This window comes from Pelobates fuscus, chromosome 4 (assembly GCF_036172605.1).
Source record: "Pelobates fuscus isolate aPelFus1 chromosome 4, aPelFus1.pri, whole genome shotgun sequence".
NCBI lineage: Eukaryota > Metazoa > Chordata > Amphibia > Anura > Pelobatidae > Pelobates > Pelobates fuscus.
In genome coordinates, this window is record NC_086320.1 from 51,212,218 (window position 1) to 51,232,660 (window position 20,443).

General features: G+C 37.4%; 1 protein-coding gene across 3 annotated transcripts in view; it reads left to right on the forward strand.

The window, feature by feature from the left end:
* Positions 1-20,443, forward strand: part of ZFPM2 (zinc finger protein, FOG family member 2) — a 318,084-nt gene that overhangs the window by 67,499 nt on the left and 230,142 nt on the right. For all 3 annotated transcript variants that reach the window (XM_063451169.1, XM_063451170.1, XM_063451171.1), the window contains one exon: positions 2,906-3,007. In XM_063451169.1, coding sequence (XP_063307239.1) covers positions 2,906-3,007 — 102 coding nt within the window. The remainder of the gene's footprint in view (positions 1-2,905; positions 3,008-20,443) is intronic.

Below are 20,443 nucleotides of genomic sequence, written 5' to 3' on the forward strand. Positions count from 1 at the left end.
GCTATTAATTGTGAACAAAGAGGCTAGGTGCATGCTGGTTAATATTATGGAATCAGTGGAGTGCTAATTGCAGTAGACTAATGAGCTGTATTAGTAGTCATTTTTTTTCCTAAGGTTACTTATGTAACTGAGAACTTGCAATATTGGCTGACCTAGAACCACTTACATACTAACCTTTTAAAGCCTAACACCAAGCTTCTATATAGCAATTGACCAGTTGATGTAACCAGGTGTATATATAGAAAACGTTGCTTGTCAGTTCCATGTAGCCCAGCAGTCATTAAAGCGGTCCGGTCACTCATTTTTTTTGTTTGTAGAATAAAAACACTGAAGCCACATGTATTTCCTATTAATCATAATTTAGTCACTTTGCACTTAAACTCTAAAAGCTTCATATTCTCAGCTGATATTTTACGTTGCACATTTATTTTTTACTTCTAAGATTAGTCTGTGTAATAAAAGTAGTACAATTGATTTTTTTTTTGTATGCCAGATTTCCCCCTAGATCTTTGAAAAGGAAATTGTGATATAACAGAAAAGTAATACACACGTAATAAAAAAAAAAAAACATCACAGAAATACTGAAGGGATGTATATATATATGAAATCAGAAATGCTTACTAGATGTTTAAACAAAGGATTACAATGTGCAGAGGAAAATCAAATATGAATGTAAACAGAGTTTGGCACTGTGCAACTATTATAAAAGTCTTGTCTGATAAAACTACTCTGAGTTTGGAAGAGAGGAGAACGTTAAATCACAAGATTTAAAAGTGTACGCATTAATTTACAGAGTGGGATCAAGCTTGAAATATTAAAAAATCCATGGGGGTAGCTCGTTATAATCTGGTGCTGGTTACTGGGCAGATTATTGACAGACAGAAATCTCACTAATGTGAATATAAATACATTCTTATGTAATCCTAAAACCTCAGTATTAGGTCTAGTGAGAGCTGCAGGTTGAAGCATAACTAAGGATGTTTAACTAATATAAAACTGAACAGTTTAGCTTGACTCAGAGAAGTCTATGAAGACAACTTGATAGGGTCACTTGCATTAATATGTACAATGCAAAAGAACTCTCTAAAATACTCATTCTGTGTACAGTGGGACCTCGGTTTACAAACGCCTCGGTTAACATAATTTTCGGTTTAGAAATGAAAATCCATTGAAAATAATGCCTCGGTTTACAATTTTTTTTCGCAATACAAAGCAAGTTTCCCCAGGATGCATTGCACCTGGGAGGTTTATAGCACCGTACCCTGCATGCTGGAGCCTGTGGGTAGCACGTGGCATCGAGTGTAGAGGTGTTGGAGCCATTCTGGATATGGTTTGCAGTTTTGGGACTTTTTGGTGCATTTCTCAAGCTGTGGAAAGGTAGGGAGCTGAGCTTCGTTGTTTCCATGCCTGTTACTGTGTGTTCTGCATTGTGGGTTGGTTTCCATGCCAGCTCATTTTGACTTTTTTCTGACCTCAAGAACGGATTCATTGGTTTTCAATGCATTCCTATGGGAAACCGCATTTCGGTTTACAAATTTTTCGCAATAGGAAACGTCCCGGAGAACACAAATAAATTTGTAAACCGAGGTCCCACTGTATATTGCAAACTAGCACTAAGTTAAGCTTAGCAGCAGATAACATATGTTATTGTTATGATAAGTACGTGCTTAATTTACTTATTATCCCTGTAGTAAGTGCAGTGCATAGCGGTTTCCGACAAACTGTACCTATTTACTAATGTGCTGCATCTATTTAACTACTCACTGCAACAATTGTATTTACATATTTCGGATGGTAAACTTTCTTGCTGCAGCTAAATCAGCTACATATTCCTTTTACTGTACCAGCTCAGTATAACTAATATGCAAATTAACCGCAGCTACTTTACTAATATTCTGCAGCTTATTTACTGGCAAACACTGGATAATTTACTATTTCACCACAACTGAATTTCAAACCATACATTGGCTGGTGCATTTCCCACTGCCACCATGCTGTTATCGAACACCTTGACAATAAAGGGACCCTTTTATTTACAAAGCTCGCATATTGCAGGGTTTCTGCACGGTGGATTTGCACTTTATATAGAGCTCTCACACATATATGCAGTTTCTTTACTCACCCCCAGCTGATTCACATAGTATCCAACAATCTATGCTGTGCAAATGTTGTTGCACAAATTGTTTCTTTTGACTTGGTATTGCCAAGTGTCTCTATTTAGAAGGGACAGTCCCTATTTTGGACCCAAATCCCACTGTCCCTCTTTTCTACCCTAATATACCTCCTTTCTAGGAGCTCCATATTGTTGGTGTGTGTATAACAGAGCTCCACAACAATAATGCTACAGTAATGTGTCTAAACTACAATAAAAGTGTTTAGAAATCACCCTGTGTAAATAAGGTACATTGTTCTTGTTGTAAATTACATTTTTTTTTAAATGTATTTTTATTAGTAAGTCACCTCAAATTTCTCAGAACAGCCACACCGACTCTCAAACCCCTAAAATTAAAATGTCCCACTCTGTCCATTTCAAATTTTGAAAAGTATGCTGGGAGAGGCAAATACAAAAGGATGGCCTTGTGGGTACATAAAAGTTAAAGAACTTAGTGTGGATGGACATTCGAAGCATGTGACGCATGCAATATATGGATTTGATAAACAAAGGTTTCTGCGATGTGAATGGTAACATCATGTATCCCTGCAATAGCAATCAGTATGATCTGTGCACCATTACTGAAAATTCTAAGAAATCTCTGCATTCCTAACAGACACAGACTCTGTTTCTTGGGAATCCATTGTCACCAGTGGCAATCTTATGGTTTTGCTCTTTTCTAAAATGAAAACAATCTGTAAAAGAATGTCATAATGTTGCTAACATTAATTTAATTGTTTCTATCTGATATAGGAGATGAGGATGGCAGCCATGACACCACAGAGTCAGATGGTGAAGCACAGTCAGAAAAAACGATTCAACCCAAAACTGAGACGGGTGGATGGGATGGACCAGGTAGGTGACAATTATTTTTTATTAACTGAGAAATGCTATTACTGCTTGGTGCTATTTGTCATTTTTTTTTTTTTCACCAGTTCGTATTTCATAATGCTCATGAAAATGGAAATATATTTCTTAAACTGCAATATGTCATTGGCAATACTGTAGGGAAAGGTCAAATATATAGTGATATATTCAACTCTTGTTATACAACACTCCCTACTACAGGCGGGTTAGCAGAGCATCATGGATGTTGTAGTCCTGCAAAACCTGTTAGAATATCTGTTTGTTTAACCTGCAGTTGTATACATATAAGATGTTATTGCTTAGCATGTCTCATCACAAACTGTCCATTTGCAGAAACTTTATGTGTGGAGAGTGTGTCCTCTTTTCATTTTACAAGAAGTGCAGATTTCAATAGAAATTGGTACTCTTATAAATATAAGGATCACTATATATACTATGGATTCCTGACCCTATGGTATTAAAACCACCATCTATCCCTCCTGGGCCCCTCATGCCTCCATAGCAAAATCTTACTGTATTCAAACCTGAAGCTGTAACTCTGCATGCTGTTTCCCTCAGAAAAACAAGTTGTCTGCTGACATCATCAGAAGTGGTGGCCTGATCCAATCACAATGCTTCCCCATAGGATTGGCTGAGACTGACAAGGAGGCAGATCAGGGGCAGAGCCAGAATGATTCAAACACAGCCCTGGCCAATCAGCATCTCCTCATAGAGATGAATTGAATCAATGAATCTCTATGAGGAAAGTTCAGTGTCTGCATGCAGAGGGAGGAGACACTGAATGTTTGGATGCATTTTAGGCAGCCATGACCAATGAAGGATCTCTAACAGCCATCTGGGGAGTGGTCAGTGAAGTTATCACTAGGCTGTAATGTAAACACTGCATTTTCCCTGAAAGGTAGTGATTCTACTCACCAGAACAAATTCAATAAGCTGTAGTTGTTCTGGTGACTATAGTGTCCTTGTTGTTCCTTCCCTCCTACCCCTTCGGCTGTGAATCAGACAACCGATCCTGTTACTTCCTGGTTTGTTTAACTCACTGGAGCTAAACTCAGGGGGCAGCAATTGCTCAGAGCACCTGCCTTGCAAAGACTTCTCATTGAGTTGTGTTGAGAAGTCTCTGATTGGACAGCCACAGAAAGTCTGGGCGGGGTTAGAAGGGGAGAAACATAGAAACATAGAATGTGACGGCAGATAAGAACCATTCGGCCCATCTAGTCTGCCCAATTTTCTAAATACTTGCATTAGTCCCTGGCCTTATCTTATAGTTAGGATAGCCTTATGCCTATCCCACGCATGCTTAAACTCCTTTACTGTGTTAACCTCTACCACTGCAGCTGGAAGGTTATTCCATGCATCCACTACCCTCTCAGTAAAGTAATACTTCCTGATATTATTTTTAAACCTTTGTCCCTCTAATTTAAGACTATGTCCTCTTTTTGTGGTAGTTTTTCTTATGTTAAATATAGTCTCCTCCTTTACTGTGTTGTGCAAAGGCTGCATATCCCCAAAGAAACAATGCATGATGAAATGCATGCATATTTTGATTGGGGGTATATCTACTAAATAGTGTATGTTTTATTTTTATTTTTTTTATTTGGGCAATGGAGTGTCCCTCTAAGGATCTGTAGGCATCGCTTTGCTGCTCACTGTTTGAATTAGGTGGTATTCCCAGTGGTGTAATTTCCTAGTGGATAGGCAGTTTATATGTAATAAAGTGATTTGTGTGTGTGTAGGTTGTTTACACTATTGATGAGGAAGAGACAGTCAGTCTTTGCCATTTTAGCAGCTAGGAACTAATGCTTTATGGGAGCTGCAGGCCCCTGTAGCTACGGAGATTTTACCTTTTCATAAACCCAATTTCCAGCAACTGCAATTTTCATCAAGCCTACGAAATAGTCACAGACATTCGTCCATGGTCTATAACCTAGTATTTACAGTACTTTTATAGAAGAGCTTTGCAAGATGACTGGTGATTTTACAATAAAAAATAAATCCGCTCTCGATTATTGGAAACTTTTCTCTGGCATGTGGAGAGGAACCTGCGTCAAAAATCTGCATTATCCTGTCAAATCTGTGATAATTGGGAATATGCAAAAGCCCAAATTACTATATCTAAAAATCTTCTGTAACCATTTTTGCATGTTTTTGTGAGTTTTGTATGATTACTTTTTTTTTTATTATTCCTGTTATTGTATGATTGCTTCTTGCTTTGCGTTGTAAACTCATTGTGTCAAATGCTAATGAGGATTGGTGTTCCAACTTAGTGGGCGTTAAAACCCGTGCTGTACACACTGCTCACTTGCTTAGCCCATAATATCTGGGAAACTCTGTATCACTTTGTCAAACCCAGCTGTTACTATCACTGTTTATCTGACACAAGATTTATATACACAAAAGGGTTTATTCATTAAACTGTGAGTTCAGTGAATTGAAAGCAGAAATCATGACATTTTAGGTCAAAACCATTTTGTTTTTATTCTCAGCTTTTTTTTTGTTTATTGAAAAAAAACTCCAAAGATTATTATTACTCTTTATATAGTATCAATATTTTAGAGGATCTATAACAGCAAAGTACTTAGCAGACACAGGGTGCTACCAGAGGTGAAGAAGGCCCTGTTCGAATGAGCTTATTATCTAGGAGGGAAGGGTAAAGGAAAAACATGTTTGAGCAGGGTCCTCTTCAATCTATCGTTCCTGTAAGTTTTTTTGTATTTGTCCTATTTATAGTTAAATCCCCCCCTTTTATAATATTGAAAAAGCGCTACAGAATCTGTTGGCGCTATATAAATGGCAATAATAATAATAATAATAATAATAATAATGTCAGGGGGGGATAAGATGTTGATGCCTGTACCTGGTTAAATGTGTAAAAATGGTGTATGAAGAAATTGTAGAGTGGAAGGAGAGAGAGCGACATGATCTATGGAAGCAGAGTAAAGGACAATACTTTTCTAAAGAGATGTGTGTTCAATGAATTCCTATAGGACGTGAAGCTAGGGAATGTCTAATTGGACAATGTAGGACATCCCATAGGGATGGTGCACCCCTTGAGAAATCCTGTAGATGAGAATTTGCAACATGAGAATGAACAGTGATGATAAGATCTCTCCCAGACCTTAACATGAGGAGTTCCACAATTAGGGTAAAAATAAGGTTTATTCATTAATCATTGAATTGTAGTAAATTGACTATGAACTATAAAGCCTCGATTTAATATTGTTAGATAAGATTTTCAAATGACTTAATATATATGGGTAAATTTGAAATGATTTAATATTTTGAAAAACACTAACATTTTGTAATATTTTGATATTTTATGATATATTGATATGTTTTTATATATATTTTTTTAATATTTTCCTATGTTGAAAAAAATATTTTTAAAGGTTTATCCAAAAATATTAAATAAATCATTTATATCAAGATTATGTAATTTATATTATTATATATATTTTTTACTTAAATAATTTAAAAAGCTTATCCAACTATAGGACATTGTGGTTTGCAACATAGTTAAAGGAACACTATAGGGCCGGGAACACAAACATGTTAAATCCACCATCTAGCCCCCCTTGATCCTCTTGTCTCCCTAAATATCGTAAAATCTTACTCGTATTCAAGTCCGCAGCGGCTGTCTGCGCCCCTGATCTGCCTGCTTTGCTGACATAATCAGAAGTGATTCTATGAGCCAATCACTATGCCTTCCCATAGGATTCACTGAGACTGTCAAGGAGGCAGACTGGGGCAGAGCCAGCACAAATCAAACACAACACTGGCCAATCAGCATTTCCTCCTAGAGATGAATTGAGTCAATGTATCTCTATGAGGAAAGTTCAGTGTCTCCATGCAGAGGGTGGAGACACTGAATTGCAGTACTGCACAGCGTGCAGCACTGCCCCAGGAAGCCACCTGAGGAGTGGCCAGTGGAGTTTTCACTAGGCTGTAATGTAAACACTGTATTTTCTCAAAAGAACTGCGTTTCTCAAAAAAACTGTGTTTACAGCAAAAAGCCTGAAGGTAATGGTTCTACTCACCAGAACAAATACAATAAGCTGTAGTTGTTCTCGTGACTATTGTGTACTTTTAAAATAACTTTATTTGAAATTTATTTAATTCAGCTGGTTTTCCAGTTTGACTATATTGCCCTAAACTGTGAAAGTTGTTTTTAAGCTCACTGGCTAAGGTGCAAAATTAAAATTTCTTCCAAGTTTTAAATTTTCCTAAAAACAAATGTGTGTCAATAAACTTTGCAGTCCTTTACTACCATACATGCCTTTAGTGAAACAACCGTGAATTTTATTAAAATGATTCAAAAGAAAAATTAGTCTTGGAATTAAAAATTCAATTCACATTGTGAATACCTATTTGTAATATTACACCATTAAATGATGGCGTTAGTTCATTATTTATTTTAGTGAAATGCATACAAATCCCAAATCATGTGGATAAACAAATGATTCACAGGATTTACGAAGTGCTAAAAATAACCTTTTTATTTCAATAAATGCATTCATATATATTTTTTTTAAATTAGAATAAAAGATTGTGATGAAAGAAATCTGTTGCATAGTGGTGCCAGTTCAGAAAGTATTTTCTAACTGGCATCTCCTTTGTCTATTCTGATGATTAACGGGGGGTTAAGGAGTGAATATAATTTCCTATATGTCAAGCACACAGGAAGTGTTGTCTTTATACAGCTGTACTTCCTGAATGTCATTTGAAGCAGAGAAAAGATCTTCACATCAGTTCACAGTAACTTTGTACACATTAAGAATTCCTACTGCCCATCATAGATGGCTCTTAGAGAAATACATAAACATTGCATCAAACAAAACAATTTTGCTCATTTATTATCAAACTTGTCTTCGTTATAGGTATACTATTTATCTAACTATATTTATACTAATATTTAATAATAGTCATTTTAAGTTGGTGTTAGATAAATAGGTAAAAATGTTTTATTCCTAGAATCTCTGTGTTTTTGTTTTTTTTTTGAAATATTAATAAGATACACTGATTGGCACACTATATAACCTCTATATGAACTAAGATAACATTTTAAAAAAAAATTGTTAAAGAGAGAAAGGCCAACAACAAATTGAAACCAGAAATGTGTGTGTTAGTTATTAGTTATTAAATGAAGTAATTATATAAAGTAATAAATATAGAAAGTGTTAATAACCCCCCAGGGAAATAGTGTACTCACCCACAGGTACTAAGGGAGTTTAGTTCAGTAATGAACAAGCTGTTGTTTATAATGTCAGAGAATTCTTTCCTTTCAGGAACTGAGCTGAGAGACTGGAGTAAAGCAGATATGATGCCCAATTTTAATAGCAGTGAGCTTGATAGACTTGTGCATTTGGTTTCGGTTGAATTGCAGTTTGTCTGAATTTAGGCTGGTCGGTGGTTCAGTTGAATTACGTATCTCTGAAGTGCCAAACGAATATGTAACTGGGCAAATGACTAGTGGGATGGATGAGCATGTTCCTTTGCTTCTGGATTCAGAGTTCCACCCATGGCACCAATAATACAACCGATTAATGGGAGAAAAAAAGTTGATTGATGGCTAGGGGATTTTATTTAGGGTCAAGTGAAAAGTGACCAATAAAGGAAATAAATATTTAAATATATATGAATTTTGCAGAACACTGATAAGCACATTTTACGGCCTCTTGATTCACCCAGCAAGTGAGAAAACATAACCAATAGATGGGAAAAAAAGGAGGAGCTCTAGAAAATATATATTTATATACGGTACTATATTTAATGTATGTGTGATATATAAATATAGATTTGTTACTGCACCTCCTTTAAAAATAAAAAAATAAAACAAACAGAATTGACTTCAAGGAAACATTTTCTAATTTGGCTCTTGTGTGCTAAATTGACTTTAAACTGACTGTGAATTCACAGCAATTCCCATTTTAGTGAATACGCCTGATACAAAGGAGCAGCAACTTCTATATATCGTTTTAGAGTTTGGAGTGAGAATTGGTTGGGGGGATGGGAACTTGGTGTTAGTTAGGAAGGTACTGGTTGGTGTCGGGATTGTGCAGGCTTGGTGGGGGCTGGAATTCAGATGGACAGAGGTTAGGTCTATTTTAACGATGGATTTCAGGAGCAATGGATTGCTTAGGAATGTCAAGAGTCGGGCAGAAATATATAAAATTAAAAATACTCACTTGACAATTTCAGATGTTCAAATGTTTATTATGCTCAGACAATGGTTGCAAAACTCCCAGCCCATCCAAGCGCTCCCATCATATTTATCTCATCATGCCTCCCTATGCCCTACTTTGTAGCTTCTAATTTGTGTTTATCACTTCATTCATGTGTTTTCATGAATGAAATAATAGCAATTTCACATGTATACTGAATACCGAGTTCCATTAGTCACAAGTCTGGGATGGAGACTATACATCCTCTCAGGATGATGCATCTACTTTACATGTGATATTTGTGCCACACATATATATATTTTTTTGAATTCTTTATTTTTGTAGTGCATTTAGAGATACATGAGTTGGAATTGACAAAATATAGGCATGTAGATAGTTATTATAGATATAGGTAATGTCAAGAGAGACTGCACTTTTTTTCTTTTTTAAATACGTAAGACATAGTAAAACATAGGAAAATAAGCTAGGCAAATATGTCTAAGCGATAAACAATCTGCTTGAGAACAAACATGCTTGCAGCATCACGACAACATTGGCAAGCAGAATATAAACATAAGGAATAAACAGTGGCATGGTATAAACATTTGCACCCTTTTGCAATGCTGTAATAACGAATGTGTTTGATAATAAGAAGGGGTTGATATGGGTTGATATGGGTTGATATGTGAGAATTTGCTTGTACCAAGAGCCTATTATAATAAGTTCAACTGCACTCTGTTAGTGACAAAGTGATAGATTATGTGGATGTGTCTACTAAAGTGTAGTATGCTTGGGCATGTGTGCTGGAGTCAGGTCTTGACTGTAATTGAGGCAATGAGGTTGGGCACGACAGGTAGTGTGATATGAGTGCTATGAGTGCTTTAGAACAGGTCTGGAGTGTGTGGATTATGCAGGTAAGGACAAGCTTTAGCACGTATCAGGCTACGCTGGAGATTGCTTTGCCCCTCAGTCTAGGACTTTGGGAGAGGGTTGCTTTAAGCCTTAAGTATAAGTCCTGGGTATATAGTCCTGGGTAGGTGAGTCCACAGGTCCAATTGAGGTGTACAGTGGTACGTTGTGAAGGGCGCCGTAGACATGGGGGTGCATGCGTATGGCCGTCTCTTTCATCCGACTCCCTCTGCTGGGAAATCGTTGGTGCCTGCCTACTGGTGGGCTGTGTAGGGCCGCTGCTGTGCAGGTGCGAGAAAGGGTGTCCCTCCTGCCCCAGGCTGGTGTAAGGGCCTGCATATTAGTGCCACAAACTCGGTGACTTCCAGAGTCCGAATTTCCTCCTCGTGCCGGAGGGCCTTGTGGTCTGCTGCCGCTTACGGCGCTTGTACCTCCCTCGATGTGGAAGATGCTTCTGGGCTTTAGCCCTGGTGGCCTCCAGCCCAGGTGGGCTATGGAGAGTGGGGGTGATTGGGTATATCGTTACTGCGCCCGGCGGTGTCCCCCTCACTCCCTGCTGCCTGTGCCCCTGCTCACTGGTGTTCACACTGATAACGTTTCTCCCAGAGTCGTAGGAAGATTTCTTCGAGGCATTCCAGGGAGTCAGTGGCAGTACCTTGATGGGACCTGTGGCTTGGAAGCAGGCTTTGAGTATAGGGTGAGTAATCAGCCGCCATCTTGAGTGTGTCACGAGGGCAAGCGTCTTGTTGCTGTATTCGAGACTTGGAACTCGTTCAGGGTAGATTGCTCTCAACTTCCTTTCTTAATGAGGTCCGGGATAACCCCCACTGGAGCAGAGGGGGAGGTGGCATTCAGGGCTCTGGCCACTCTCTTGGTATGCCCGGCCGGATCAGGTTCAGAGGATCGGTCGCTTCTTCCACCATGCACCAGACTAGGCCCCAAGTGTCGTTCTTCGTCAGATACGAGCCAGCGAGAAATCTCTAGGAGCCACTTGCACACAATGGATCTCGGGGGTCTCCGGGTGTAGATTGTAAGCCTGATGGGGCTAAGAAGCAGTAGATTAGGGCTTTTATGCAAGTAACGTTCAGGAGCCGATGTGAGTTGCATCCGCTCGGCTTGGCGGTCAGGCCCTGCCCCCCCGTGCCAGACATATATTTAACAATTTGTTTTTGTTTGGGTAAACTCATGTTGTGTTTGCAATTATTTGGTGTCCATGAGAGCAGAGTATTTTTTTTTTTTTTTTGAACAATAGATCAAAAGCGTAAACAATAAAGACACTTTTTAACAGGCAATATTAGGGCATGCACTATACCTGAAGAACTGTGGCAAGAACTAAAGTCTTTGAATTGGTGATAATTCTTTTATTACTCACCTTAAGCTTTGCATTTAGTATTTTAGTTGTACAGTGGAAGTCACTATATAATACGATTACCCCTTGCTGCCTTTTCAGTTGATTAAATCATGATGCTTTGTGCATGTGTGTGCACCAGGCATTATCTATCCATTATTACTGTCATGGACATTTTGGAACTAGTGCCACATGCCAGATTGTGACAGCGATTTCAAATTAATAAAACATAAATAAACAAAACCCAGCAGTGTCTGGATTAAAGATGAATTAATGCGAGTATTAGGAGAGGGGTGTGTCGCGTTCATTGCAGGTGCGTGCCGTTACCCCATTTTGCTTGAGGGTCAATCTGCCCCTGTCTATCACCTAACACATTTGGCTGAGGATAATGGGAATTGCAGTGTTAGACGTCAGCTTAGGGTTAAGTGCAAACAAGTCAGTGCAGGCGTGCTTTGGAGACACGACTACGCTGGGATGCTCACAAAGCAGCGTGTTTCTTAGAAACATAAGGACTCGGAGAATGCCAGTTCATCTTTTCCTGATTGAGAAAATGTAGCAGATAGAGCATTTACGGAAATACCATTTGATGTAAATTAAAAAAAAAAAAAAAGTCTATGAAACATAGTTAACTCTAGATCTAGTCTGACAGTAAGAGGAATATTGTGAAGGAGCAGGGAAAATCAGAGAATGACTGTGTGTTACCCTGACAGTGAATCAGTATTATCTCTTCAGATCAGATAATGCAGTTATCATTAATTTTCACATTTGCATTTCAATCTTTAGAAGGAAATGACTCTTGCCGGATGAAGATAAGAGCTCTGTACCACTATAATGAACCATCGTTTCTTCACAGTTCTTTGTATCCGTATGAAAATGAGGTTGGGGAGGGTGGTCATAGAAACATTATAACAGTGTCAAAAATTACTACAGACTTCCAAGCCCTTTATAAAACAAGAGGCAGTCTAAATAAATCTTCTGTTGTGAAGTGGATATCAGATTAAGAGAATAAAGCTTAGGTCTCTGTTGGAAAAGAAAAACAGAGGAAGAGGAAATGCTTTGAGACGTAGTCCCCAGCTTACCATGACCACTTTTTGAGGCTCAGGAAAACAGCAGGTTAACTCCGTAAACCCTTTCAGACCAGAAACACAGAAGGAAATTAATTTTCTGACATTAAAGAAAGTGTATATTTCTCCTTCGATGCCCGAGGGCCCTTCAGTGCCACACAAATGCAAAGTGAGCAGTTATACAGTGGCATAGATGCCCCCACTGCAGAACGCTAGGTCCAGGGGCATATTGGCTGTGGGCATACAAATAACGTATCACTGTCGGGTGCCCATAGAACTGCAAAGTGTGGATCCAAGACAGTGCTTTGAGAAGGAGATAGCAGACTGTATATCTACACGTTTATTTTCATTTCCAAAAATACATTATAAATAAGTAGTGTAAAATCAATGTACTGATATATTATTTTTTTTGGTAACAGACATGTAATTTTATTTCCCAAATTGTTGTCTGTTTTGGATATAGAGCTCTAATCCTAGATTACAACTGTTACAAGTGAAGAGACAGGAGATCACAGCAATGAGAATTACCATAGGGGTTTATTTGCTAAACACTGTGTATTGATTAACTAAAAATGGGATTGGATAGATTTTCAAACTCTGCTATTTTTAGCCTAAATGTTGCCATTCCATTTTCAATTCATCTCAATTCAGCATCTAACGATTACCATCTTTCGACAATGGAATTTGATAGCTAAATATGGAATTGCAATGAATTAAAAAGCCTTATTGTGATACTAAAGTCAAGATAGTTTAGATGGAAAAATGTCCAATTCAAAGAGCAGCATTTAGCACAATGTGCAGGGAGAGAACCATAATGGACTCTCTGACATAACCCGTGCAGGAAGGTTACATTGTTATTTCTGCAGTGTCCGTTTAACAATTTTTTTTTTGTAGACTCAGTGTGTCCTTCAAGTTCAGTTATGGTCAAGTTTCTGCCTCCTTGAAAACACAACTAGGTTTTTGGGATGGCGTCCATAAGATACAGTGATTTTTCTGGATGCCTTTTGGGGACACATTTTTTTTGCAGAGTTCTTCTAAGCACTGTCCTAGCCAGGAAGACAAATGAACAAGAATAATAGATCACACGTCTAAAGTATTCTAAAACTGGGAGCCTCCAAAATTAATATCTGAATGGGTTAATCCACAGAGTTCGGGAAGGACATACTGTACAAAACACTGTTGTTACATTTTACACATTAGATGTTTATCCAAACCCTTCGCGATCATTTAATTGTAATGTTGGTAAATACAATAAAATACTGAATAATGGTTCAGAATTGGAGAGTATAAATATTATTCAACTCAAATCTACACTCAGGCACAATTCTGACATTATTAGTTCCACCTCATTGAGTAAAGTGTATGCTTTGTTTTAATTTTAACCCTAGAGATACAGTGTTTGAGTGCAGGGCCACTGGTGAATTGCACTGGTCACTATGGGTTGGAAACGGAAGCCTCGGTAGCCTCCGATGCCTTCCCAGAGGGAATTCTCCTGTTCAGTGGATGTTTCTTCGAAATTACCTCTTTTTTTTTGCCAGTTAGCGAACAGCAAGCTGTCTCTGGAGCAGTTAGTTATAGCAATCTCTTAACCTGAATGAATAACGGGCAACTCATTTAATTAGACAATGCAATGCTTCAGGAACTAAAGTGCATCACTTCTAAATCAAGGGCCTTAATATCTAGCTTTCTTAATTGATGATATGAACTCCCAAGTGAAAAAAAATAAAATAATAATGTTCGTATCTCAACATATCCTATCTTGTATAAATCATATTTTATACATGTTTGGAATGTGGTGTTGCCTTTGCATTGTTGGCATTTAATCCCCTGTCTGTACAATAAGGGATTGTAATATACACTTTTTTAATCGTAATGTCTATTTTTTTTTTAAAGGTCAATAAATACAAAAAACAAATGTAAACATGCTACATTTTATAGCAGCTAGGACAGTGACTTGTATTTTCCAACATTGTGTGTGCACATGAAAAATTTTTATAAACTGCATTCCATATGAGTTCACTAACATCGCAAATTTCACTCTAAAAGCTACACTGTGTCCTTTAAAGGAACACTATATAGTCACCTAAATTACTTTATCTAAATAAAGCAGTTTTAGTGTATAGATCATTCCCCTGCAATTTCACTGCTCAATTCACTGTCATTTAGGAGTTAAATCACTTTGTTGCTGTTTATGCAGCCCTAGCCACACCTCCCCTGGCTATGATTGACAGAGCCTGCATGAAAAAAAAAACTGGTTTCACTTTCAAACAGATGTAATTTACCTTAAATAATTGTATCTCAATCTCTAAATTGAACTTTAATCACATACAGGAGGTTCTTGCAGGGTCTAGCAAGCTATTAACATAGCAGGGGATAAGAAAATCTAAATTAAACAGAACTTGCAATAAAGAAAGCCTAAATAGGGCTCTCTTTACAGGAAGTGTTTATGGAAGGCTGTGCAAGTCACATGCAGGGAGGTGTGACTAGGGTTCATAAACAAAGGGATTTAACTCCTAAATGGCAGAGGATTGAGCAGTGAGGCTACAGGGGCATGTTCTATACACCAAAACCGCTTCATTAAGCTAAAGTTGTTCAGGTGACTATAATGTCCCTTTAACCCCTTAAGGACCAAACTTCTGGAATAAAAGGGAATCATGACATGTCACACATGTGTGACATGTCATGATTCCCTTTTATTCCAGAAGTTTGGTCCTTAAGGGGTTAAGGGGTTAAAAGGACAGTCAATGTGCCACTTATGCATTGAAACGTAGCTTTAAACTGTATACCTGACTGCTGTTTAGATCTTGGATACTAAGCATGAATTAACACCTTAATGACAAATGGCTTTAATTTGTCATCACAATCCAGTCTTTAACCCCTTCTCAGTCAGCCCCCACTTGTATATTTAAGTGTTGTATGTGTCAGGTACTTTCAACTCCATTTTCTCAATAGTCATTTCTGATTTAGATGTTAGGATATGTGTTCTGCTGAAATGACATAGCTTGTAACTGGTCCACAAGACTTCAAGTGTTAAACAGGGCTGTTTGTCTCCACCGTACATCTGTTTCCGCGTGTAAGTACTAAAAAATGTAAATAGGAAAATAGCACAGCAAAAAGGGGTCAAATGATAAAAAGGTTAAATGGATTTCAATAACACATTGAATGGCTATACCCTAGACGCCTGGACATCTCAAGTAATGATTTCTACTTGCTTTGACCTTCAGAATGATGTCTTTTTGATTTGTTCTCTGTACTTGGAAGAAGGAATGAAGTCTGGTAAAATATACAAGAAAACTGTGTTTTTAATAAAAGTTATTGACTACATGAATAGAGTGCAGTTTGTGAACATATGGCATGACGTCACTTAACAGATCACATTTCATATATACATTGTGCTATTCAAATTGCAAGCTAATCAATGTGATAAAAGGTTATCAAATAGAATACGCCATTCACCATAAACACTAGAGTACGCTGTAGGGCCTATTGTGCGAAAAGTGACCTGGCGTCCTGCTTTGCAGGACTTAGCTTTTTGGACTTTGCTCTGGAGAGGTGTAGGAACCTCCTAGGCAGGAGTTGACAACTCTTCTGGTGGGGAGTGTCACCTAATGGACCAGTTAAGAAGTCAAACCATTCCAAAACAGTGGGAGCCGAGCACGAGGGCACTCCTGACACCATAATCACTAAATTTTTCTGTAGTGCTTATGTTTCATGGAGTGTTACTTTAACAATTTTGTGAGCTCTCCCATTACTGAGGAAGATCTCCTCAATACTGAGTTCAGTTTGTTACAGGACCAGTCATGCAGCAAGCAGTGCATTGTGGATGTGTAGGCAGATCACAGCAGATTAAATTTGCATTTTAAGCTCAATAGCAGCGTATTGTTGTGGGTGTAACACAAGACATATCTGGGAGCAGTTGCCTCTGGATATTTTCTTGTGGTTTGGCAAAACCTTGGTATACTTTGCTGCCAGCAAGATAACCATGAATTTCACCTGATCATTTTCCATTTCAATTAACAAAAATAATAAGATGTGATGCTACACTAAGTGACTCTTAGTGCTCACAGCCAGAGCCATACCTAGGTTACATGAAACCTGTGGCAGAAATGTATTTTGGCACATTCCCCTCCTCCCCCTATTTAGTAACAAAACCAAATTTCATAAATACTTGTAAACACATATATTTGAAAATGCACACAGACATATATGCAGATGTATATATAAATACACACATACTCATACACAAGGACACAGAAAAACACACACACACTCACACATACACATTTATATACTCACAAACCCATATACACACACAAGACAGATACATACACAAACACATACACCCACACACATCCCAGAGACTCATCTACACAGAAATTCATGTACAGATAGCCTCATACATACACACAAAGACACATAAACATTCATATTCAGATTCATATACACACACGGACTCATACACACACGTAACAAAAAACACAAATATCTATAGATACAACTTAAAAAATAACAAAATACGGCATTATTGTGCATACACCAATAAAAATTGTAGCATTCAATTGATTTTAGGTATATCACCCAGTACAGGGTATAAAACATTGTCAGTCGCCCCTAGATTACTAGATTAGTACATATTGGAATAAAGATAAAACAAACACAGAACTTACAGAATATAAAATAGCATGTGTTGCTACCAGTCACCTGTGTTGGACCGACCAGCTGAGTTGACTCAGCCCTACATCCTTCCAAGGTAGATAATATGAGTACCATTAAATTGGGTAATAGTAACAACCCCTGGATTTTGGGCTAAGGTAACATCCCAGGGCATACTTGAAAACCAGAGTAATTTCAATGTACCTTTCCCGGTTAAATACTCTGTTATTATTATGATTGTAAGCACATTATGCTAATTCCATGGTGCAAGAGGATGTTGTAGAGGTACATCTATTTATGCACAATCCTGCTTTCATCTTCTAAAATGAACACTACAGTCACCCAGACCACTTCATCTGAACGCTGCTAAAAGATGATTATTTTTTTTTTGTTGTTTAAAGATTTGAATGTACTGCAGGGGGAACATGAATGAGAGCAGAGACAGTTACCCTATCGCATCAGGAATACAGATTTATATTCTAACACTATAGTGTTCCTTTAAATCCAACAAAGAAGGAGCTACAGTCACGTTACCCTTTCCACCTTAGCCGCAGCAATACGTATCAAACATTGCAATAACTGTAATTAGAGAAGAAGTCATCAGTAATGTCATAAAGCTATTACCCTGTAACAAAACATTCTGATGTCGAAAAGTGCAGACGTAAGAATGTAAATAGCTGCACTGTTTACAATGGAGAGCTGTTGTGCCCTGAGGAACAGATTTCTATTGACTCGTAATGTCCATATGGTTTGCCAGATTGCAGAGTTAATTTTAAAACTGTTTCTTGACCATCTGAAAAAATGATGACGACATTCTATCGTGAAAAAAAATTAAAAATCTACATAGAAGCAATATCAATCTTCATTGTGATTGGTAGAAATACAAAACTGGACATTTGATAAGTTTGCTGTTTAAAATTAGTGCTAAAAACAGTGAACCTTTTGACACGCATGCATTCAACAAATTGTAGGTGTTTTATGTTAAACATCAATTAGTGTATGAACATTGAATTTAAAATATGCTTGTCTGTTAATGAGGATAACTATGTGTCTCTGTTGTTTAAAATTATTTATAAACTCATTACTGGAGTCTAAGCACAACCATGGGCAATAATTGTTTGCAGGAAGAGAGAGGAAAAAAATCAAAATACATATTTTAATTAGGTGTTAAATTACACATAGCAATTGAGTGGCTGTGGAGCTAAAACCATTTTGTGGATAATTACAGTTCATTTTGAATGGCTAAGGATTGTACGGATGTTTCAAAGTCATATATCTTAAATTATTGAAGAATATCTGCTTGCTTTTATTGGAAATGTGCAGCTTTTTGATATATATATAACGAGTTTTACTTCCACCAACGCAATGTGTCAGTAGAGCTTAAGGTAACGTTGCATTAGTTTGTTTGAGCCACTTGTGGAAGAAGAGGTAGCATTTTTAATGATCATGGAGTAAATTGTGAATATGTAACAAATGTAAGGTACGGAAAAACGAAAAGTGAATTAAATTAACCAACTTGCCAACATAATATAATTCTGAAGATATTTAGAATAGGTGTTTTTTTAACCCCTTAAGGACACATGACATGTGTGACATGTCATGATTCCCTTTTACTCCAGAAGTTTGGTCCTTAAGGGGTTAATGGCCTATAAGTAGAGTGCTTGTGTGCATATACACTCACAATGCATCTTTAGTGATCTAACAGTACCAATTATACTATCTCTATGCTGTGGGATTTTTAAAGGTCACCATAGACTGAAAGACCATATACTTTACTAATGGTTAAATAAAGTCGCCATGTTTCCACATCTATAGACTGTTTTGGATGTTAGGGAACCAGGCATTCGGTTAGATAGATATGTAGTTTGCTTTTTGGATTTGCAGAACAGATTTCCTTAATGTTTGATATATATTTGTTGTGTTGCTTGCATTTTCGGCATATATTTCACACATTGATTGGAGTTTATACACAGATTGGTAGGTATTGAATATCTGATGAGCTGTCAGCTTCCATTCAAATAAATAATAAGTAAAACTTTGACTTTCTCTGAACTTGAGTCTCTGTTATCCAAGTTCAAGAAGAATACACACACAATTTTTCACATTATTATTGTTATTATTACTGGCATTTATAAAGCGCCAACAAATTCCGAGGATGCGTTGTCTAGTCAAGTGGCTATAAGTCTTTGATTGCCCATGGTGCTCAAGGAGATGAGCACCATTAATGGGCCATGTTGGACAGGACAACACTTTAATCAGTATCAATTTTTTTTTATTTATTATTATTACGGGAGATATACAATAATACACAGTGGAAGAAGAATGCTTGATGTCGACAAGATTGTACAAGTATCAAAATAAGCATATACAAATGTTCCCATTTTATATTATACACAAGACAACTGTCGATACAACCTGTTCCCCCAATATACAGAATTCAACTGCATGATCTAGTAGTTAATGGGACATATGAAGGATCAGTCGATGTAGAGTTGAAGTAACAGTATGTGACGTCTGAGAAAAATGTAGCTTCAGTCTTAAGACCCCTAACCACGTGACTAGTGGTTAGGGTTCTTAGTGCAATTATTAAGTTAGTACTGAGGGTTTGGGGAATATCCTCCATTAATATAATTGTAATTGTGTGTAATTAGGTTGAGCCGTTCCATTGCTGGACCAAGACATTGTGTACGTAATCTGTGTGGGCATACTTTACTGCAATACAAGTCAAGACCTAATCCTAGTTTTAGAACCTGTTGAAAACCATTTTCCACTAAAAATAAATGCGTACCTGAACAAGGCCAAGGTCATGATATGATTGTGTTATCTGATAAATGGTTTTGTTTTTTTTGATCTTGTTATTTTAATCTATTCAATGCCATTTGGCTCAGCGTCTATTTGCTTCCTCACACACTCCTCCTCTCTTTCCGTTTTCCTGTTGTTTACGTTCGGAGTGCACATTTTCCTGCCCTTTATATCACACCCATCCTCTCTTGTCTGTACCTCACAGGTGTATTCTTTCCTTTTAACCTTTTAGTGAAAAAATCCTCTTAGCATCCATTTTACTTGATGACCTTTCCATCTCAAATCCTAGCCAGAGCACACATGGGTATTTAGACAAGGAAACACATTTTCACAAATTGATTAGGGTATCTTTCATAAAATAAATAAAATACATGGTTAATTCTCTTTTTACTGCATCCCTTTTATTCGTTTATGATTATTATAGATCATTGCTGGGCTTTTAAATGCAGTGCAGATTACCATCTTTTGTTGGGTAAGCAATATAATA